Source organism: Pteropus alecto, unplaced genomic scaffold, assembly GCF_000325575.1.
Source record: "Pteropus alecto unplaced genomic scaffold, ASM32557v1 scaffold8, whole genome shotgun sequence".
NCBI lineage: Eukaryota > Metazoa > Chordata > Mammalia > Chiroptera > Pteropodidae > Pteropus > Pteropus alecto.
In genome coordinates, this window is record NW_006494609.1 from 14949976 (window position 1) to 14956436 (window position 6461).

General features: G+C 51.8%; 1 protein-coding gene across 1 annotated transcript in view; it reads left to right on the forward strand.

The window, feature by feature from the left end:
• Positions 1–6461, forward strand: part of DGLUCY (D-glutamate cyclase) — a 37153-nt gene that overhangs the window by 29743 nt on the left and 949 nt on the right. The window contains 1 exon segment of the mRNA XM_006925639.1: positions 1492–1643. Coding sequence (XP_006925701.1) covers positions 1492–1643 — 152 coding nt within the window.

Sequence of the window (6461 nt, forward strand, 5' to 3'; positions counted from 1 at the left end):
TTAACGTTACTTCCCAAATATGTTTTCATTTTCCACATTTGCATGGAGGTTGAGCGTGAGCTCCGGAGTCGTACGACAAGGTGGATGTAATTAACGCTACTGAGCTGCACCCCTGTAAGTGGTTAAGAGGGTCAGTTCTATGGTCTGTGGTTTGTTGTTGTTGTTTTACCACAAATGAAAGTTTTAAAAAAACATTCTTTTTAAGAGCGTGAGCTCTGGAAGCAGCATCCTGAATACACCACTTACTAGCTGTGTGACCTTGAGCAAGAACTTAATCCCTCTAGTCTGTTTCCCAGTTTTGTGAATGAAGATAATAATAATACCTAAACCTCACAGGCTTGCTGTAAGGACTTGGGGGGCTAATCCATGCAAGGCATTAGAACAGTGCCACACACTGTAAGTATGCCACCGGAACAGGTTACTCTACTCCATTGACTGTAAGATGCCATCGATGACAGGAATTACCATTATTTTATGTACCACTACAAAAGGAAAACACTGCCCATTATAACTTAGGATATGATTGATTGTAAGATGCACCTCAATTTCGGAGATGTAAATGTTAAAAAAAAAAAAAAGCGCATCTTAGCATCTGTGAAATACAGCATTATCATCACACGGTCTTCACCCATAGTATTCTGATCTATGTCTTGTATTTTCATGCCATGTGCCTTTGTACTCACTGGGTATTTAGATTTTTTCCACCTTCACCTTTCCTCTGGCAAATTCTACCCAGCCTACCCGGCGCATTTTAAATGACCCTTTCCTGTGAATCTTCCCTCCACCAGTAAGAATGAGTGCCCCTTCTTGGTGCTCCCATGATTCTTTGCGAACATCTCATTCGCAAATCGTCCCACCCTGTGGTTGGCCTTGTGCACTGTCCCTCTCTCCCCCAGTTCGGAGCTTCTCTTCCTTTTGTGATCCCCCAGCACCTAGAGCTTACCAGGTCCTGAATCAACCCTTCTTCAACCGAATGGAGAACTCAAGCAGGTTTCAGAGAAGAGCTAGTGAGGTAGCTCCCAAACTGGGAAATCCCCCTTTGGGGCTGGCTGATGAGTGAGGAGGGGAAGCGAGGCTACCTTAGGAGTGATCTTCCAGCCCGAGAGGTGAGGCCACACAGCATGTTAACCCAGCTCTGAGGACAGCCGTCCGTGCAGCATGGGCATTCAGGGCAGCCACAGGCAGAGCTCTGGGATGGCTTCCTAGGATTACAGCCTGAATCTTTTTCTCTGATGGCGGTTAACAGTACATATCCCAGATGGTTTAACTTGAATCGGAATCACCTGGAGGGCTTATTCAATTCAGCATGCCCGCCATGCCCCTGCTGAGTGTCTGATTAAATAGGTCTGGGTCGCAGCCCAAGAATTTGTGTTTCTGATAAGTTCCACGGTGCCACTGGGCTTGGGACCGTTCTTTGCCGTGATGCTGAGAGGCAGGGTGATGGACCACATGACTTTTCCAGTTCTACATTGAAACGTTTCTTTGTTCTAGGTGTTTCTAACTGGGGAGGCAATGCCTTGGCCTGTGCTCTGTACATCCTGAACTCATGTGAGGTCCATGGACGTTACTTGAGGAAGGCAGTCGAGCCCTCCAGAGCACCTGAGGACCAGAGCTGGACTCAGGCACTCCCATCTGTCACTAAGGTAACAGACCCCACAGGCCACTCCCGTGGGTGCAGCTTTTTTCCTGGATGAGGCGTAGGCCTAGCATTCTAAGCCATAAGCCAAGGGCTGGCACGAGATGGACTGGATTGGGTGACCTTTGACCTATTAGTGATCCTAAATTATGGAAGTCCTGCTATAAATGACTATTTTCCTTCTAGTTTGACTTTGGGCAAGTTGCTTAACCTCTCTGAACCCCATTTCCTCTGTCTGTAAATTGATGGGGACCATCGACGTTGTTGGAAAAAGCAAATGCAGGCACACCTCAAAGGTATTGCCGGTTCAGTGCAGACCACCACCCGGAGAGTAAGTGGTAATCTTTTTGCTAGTGGAAGGTCTTGTCTTCAATTTTTTAAAAAAATGCAACACCTGTGAAAGGCAATAAAGCACAGAGCAGTAAAACGAGGTACACCTGTATCTGACCCACTTCATACTGGTCGCTGGGGGTGTCCTTGTCATCCCCTTCCAAGGAGTTTACGACCCACCCAGGGCACTAATATCTCACGAGGGGCAGCTGGCCATCCCACAAAGTGCTAGGATGTGGGGGCTAAGGTGGGAAGAGGGTCCTGGGGGCTGGAGGCTGGAGGGAGTAAACCCAGAAGCAGGGAAGCCTTCCTGGCGGGAGGGATGATGGGAACAGAAGCTGGGAGAGGAGGACAAGCTTAGCGCTGGTTTGGGGGGGCTGCTTCCGAGGCGGAGGGCAGCGGGCCATGAGTGTGGTAGGAGTAGAGGAGGGCTTCTGACCCCAGGGTCCACGGAGAGGGGGTCCATCCGTTCTCTGCAACAGTTTGCAGAATTGTTCCACACATGGATTTTTCTGGGCAAGGATACGTGGTTTTATCGGATTCTCCCGGTAGTCTGGGGCTATTAAGAGCCCCTGAGCAGAGGGAGATCAGGTTAGTGTGATCCAAGGAAACCATGGCTCCCTCACTGAGGGGTCTGGCCGAGAAGTGACACGGGAGGGCTTTGAGCAAGGGACTCTAAGCCCCACTGGTGGCCTCCGTGAGCTCTTCTGACTGCAGAGCCAGCAATCCGAAGGGCTCTGTGCAGCCTTAGGCAGCCTGCAGTAGACAGATGCAGAGGGAGAGCAAGCATCTCACGTGTAGGTCTAAATTATGTGAACTCACACACGTTCAGGGAAAGCCCAGGATAGAAGGCCGGCGCTGTCAATGGTGCCTGCAGTGCTGCCCCCAGCGCCAGAGCCTGAGCAGGAGACTCTGCCATTCCTTCCTCGGGCCTCAGTTCCCAGGCTCTCGCGTGGTCAGCTGGGACTGCCCACCTGGGAGAGAAGCTGGTGACGTGTCAGTCTCTTCATGGGGCACCTTCTGGGGGGATTTTCCAGAGTAGTTTGGATCATGGAAGTTGGGGCCAACGCCCTGAGTTTACATCTAAATCCCAGGTCAGAAGTGACTTCACCTGTGAGTTGACGGCTTCACCAGAGCTTCACTCTGTCCTGAGCATGGGCAGGACGCAGGACGGGCAGCAGGGTGGGTGGGCTAGAAACGCCTTAAGAAGCAGTGGAGGGAGCTGGGGTGTTTGGTGTGGAGAGAAGGCTGGGGGGCCTGAGGCCTCACGCATCTTAATGGCTTCCTGGGGGTGGAGGACGGGCAACCCCCTCAGTCACTTGAGGCACAAAAGCAAGCCAGAAGGCAGAGGTTACAAGAGCAGATTTTAGTTCAGTGTAAGAAAAGCTTGTTCATCTCAGCTGCCTGGCCCTGTGAGGAGGTAAATCCTTGTTGGATAGATGGGTGGGTGGGTGGGTAGGTGGATGATGGATGGGTGAGTGGGTGGGTGGATGATGGATGAGTGGATGGGTGGATGGATGGATGGGTCTCCCTCCAGATGCTCCCTCAGCTTTTCCCAACGTGGCTCAGGAGTTTCCTGGTTCCTGGTCATGCCAGAGTGCCCTGCATGAGGGACGGGGAGAGGTGGGGCTTATGAGGCTGAAGTGACATTTTCAGGGGAAGTGGTCTTCCCTAGAGGAAAGGGCCTCTGTGCTTTCTTTGCACGTCCTGGATCTGGACTGGAAAAAAAGAAAAAAAACCCACTCAGGGTGCTGCCTCACAGATGAGCCCTGATTCACACAAACACAGAAGAATGAACCCAGCCAAACACACTCACACGGCCCAGACACTGACCCTCCAGGACGGAAAACTCTCCTTTTGCGTTTCCACCCATAAATGTATTAATACAGCACCGCTCTTATAAAGAAAATAAAAAGGAACATTTTTAAAGCAAAAGTACAAACATATGTTTGTTGAGCCCCTCCTTGGGGCCAGGCCCACCCTTGCTCTGGGAGATAGTGAGGGGTCAGACCTGGCCCCTGCAGAAGGGACTCAGGATGCTCAGGGAGACGATACAGGAGAGGTGACTTCAGGAGCCAGGATGCAAGTGTGCACAGCAAGCTGCCGTGGAGACACAGAATGGGCACATGGTTCATTCAGAGAGCTCAAGAAAGGCTGCCTGGAGGAGGCGGCGCTCAGCTGGGTCTTAGAGGGTGAGAGCAGAATAGAAACAGCTAGTTAAGGAAGAGTGGGAAGGGCCTTCCAGGCAGCAAGACCCACATAAGCAAAGGTGCAGGGACATGATGTGGTTTAGTGTTCAGGAGAATAACTAGAATGTCCATACTAGAGTTCTGTGAGTCACTCCTTGGGGGTCCTCGTGTCATTAGCAGATGCTGGGCAGAGCGGTAGCCTGAGACGATGGTGAAGCTTGATTGGTTAGGGGCAGAGAAATGGCCCTCATCTCTGCTCTCTGAAGGCAAAGCAAATGGCTAAAGAGCAGTCCCTAGACCTTGTCAGGGACCAAGAGCTGACTGATGACACGTTGCCTGTATGTAGGGCCTCCCATATTTAGGGACAATTCTTAGGGGTCTGATCATAACTATAGCCGGAGTAGGCACCGTGCTGAGGAGCCCAGACAAGGTGGCCACACCCTGCCCATGGTGGCCCTTGGCTGTGCCCTGGGGTTTTACTCAAAGGCAAAGCAAATGGCTGAAGAGCAGTCCCCAGACCTTGTCAGGGACCAAGAGCTGACTGATGACACCTTACGGGAAGGACTAAGGATGGATGGACAAATGGATGGATGGACGGACGCATGGATAGATGGATGAATGGATGGATGGACAGAGGGCCAGAGGGACTGTTGGCTGGCTGGCTGGCTGTATGGATGGGCGGGTGAGGAGATGAATGGGTGAACAGACTGATGGATGGGAGGATATGGATGAATGGCTGGATGAGAGGCAGGAGCATGTCATCTTGGGCTGTCATTCTATTTCAGCATTTTCATCTCGCTCCACTCTTTTTTTCTATAACTTTTTTGCTGAGGTCTAACTGACATGAAGCACATGAATTTTAAGTGTACAGTGGATGAATTTTTACATATGTATGTGTACATATATATGTGTATATATACATATGTTACACATATGTATATATATGTGCAGCTGTCACCAAGATCACAGTACAGAACAGCTCCAACTTCTCCCACCCACTTTGCACAGCAACATCACCTACCCCTGACTATCAGCCTGCCATGCTCCCCATGTGAACCAATAGCGGCCTCCCACACACTCAGCCTCTAAGCCCGATGTCATCCTGGGGCCTCTTTCCCCATTCACAATGAGCAAGGCCCCAAGCCCAGTTCACTCTGCCTCACTTCGGTCCCCTGTCCCTACGCTCCTGTCCCACCGTCTCAGCCTGGACTGGCATAGCAGCCTTCAGGCACCCTGCCCCTAGCCATGCCCTGGTCAATTCTCTCCCCACCGCCAGCACCTCCGCTTGGCGAGGCTTCCTTGCAGATGGTGATGCCTGGAAATTTGCAGGCGGTTACTGCCAGTCCAGCTGATGACTATGGCTCTTAGAGGCCGAGTGCCAGCCAGTTCTCATTGACTGATCACGTGTACCCTGAGGACTCCAAGGCCCTCCCTGGGACCCAGAGGGATCCAGATGGTGGGGGCAGACAGTGTGCTGGGAGGAAGTGGCCCAATGGTCCCAGAAGCATTCCCCATAAAGAAAGGATATGACTCGATGGAGAGGAGAAATGGGGTAATAAAGCCCAAACAAAAGGCGGGAAATGCCATTCTGGGTTGGGTGGCTCCCGGGACGGGGCTAGTGGACAAACAGCTCTCTGGAAATCTCTCGTGCCTCCCCCGGACCTGGCTGCCAGGGCGGAATGGGAAGGCAGGCTCTCAGGCCAGCTGAGCAGAGACAGTTCCGCAGGTGACACTTGCCAACGCTTTCACCATTGCTGTCAGGCAGTGCTCCTCATAGCCCCGCACTTGGCTCATTCCCACTCTCTTGTCACCTGTGGTCTTAGTTGTCCCTCCTCCCGAAAGTCTTCCTTGAGCTTCTCTAGTAAAGGGGATGGGGTGCCGTGCTCTATGCTGTGATGCCATGGACTGTGCCTACCTGGGCACTCATCTAGTCCGTGAACCCCCCGGGGCAGAGACCCTGTCACAGTCACGACCGTGTCCCTGGTTCAGGGCCTGGCACGTAGCAGGTGCTCAATAAAACTTCCATGGGTGAGCGAATGAATTAGCAAACGTCTGAGCAGGAAGGTGAGGACCCTTCTGAGATACGTCCCGTCTTCCTGTCGTGATTCCCTGGTCCCCTCCTCTCATCCCCTCTTTTCTGTGAAGGAAGAAGAGGCGGAGGATGTGTTTAACTTCTGCCCCTCAGAAGTTAACTTCTATGCCATCCTCTCTTTTCTCCTTTTGTCTTTACCTAAGATCCACCTTCCTCAGGGAGACCAGAGCTATTCAGCTGCGACAGACACATTAGTAGCTTAAACACATGGTTC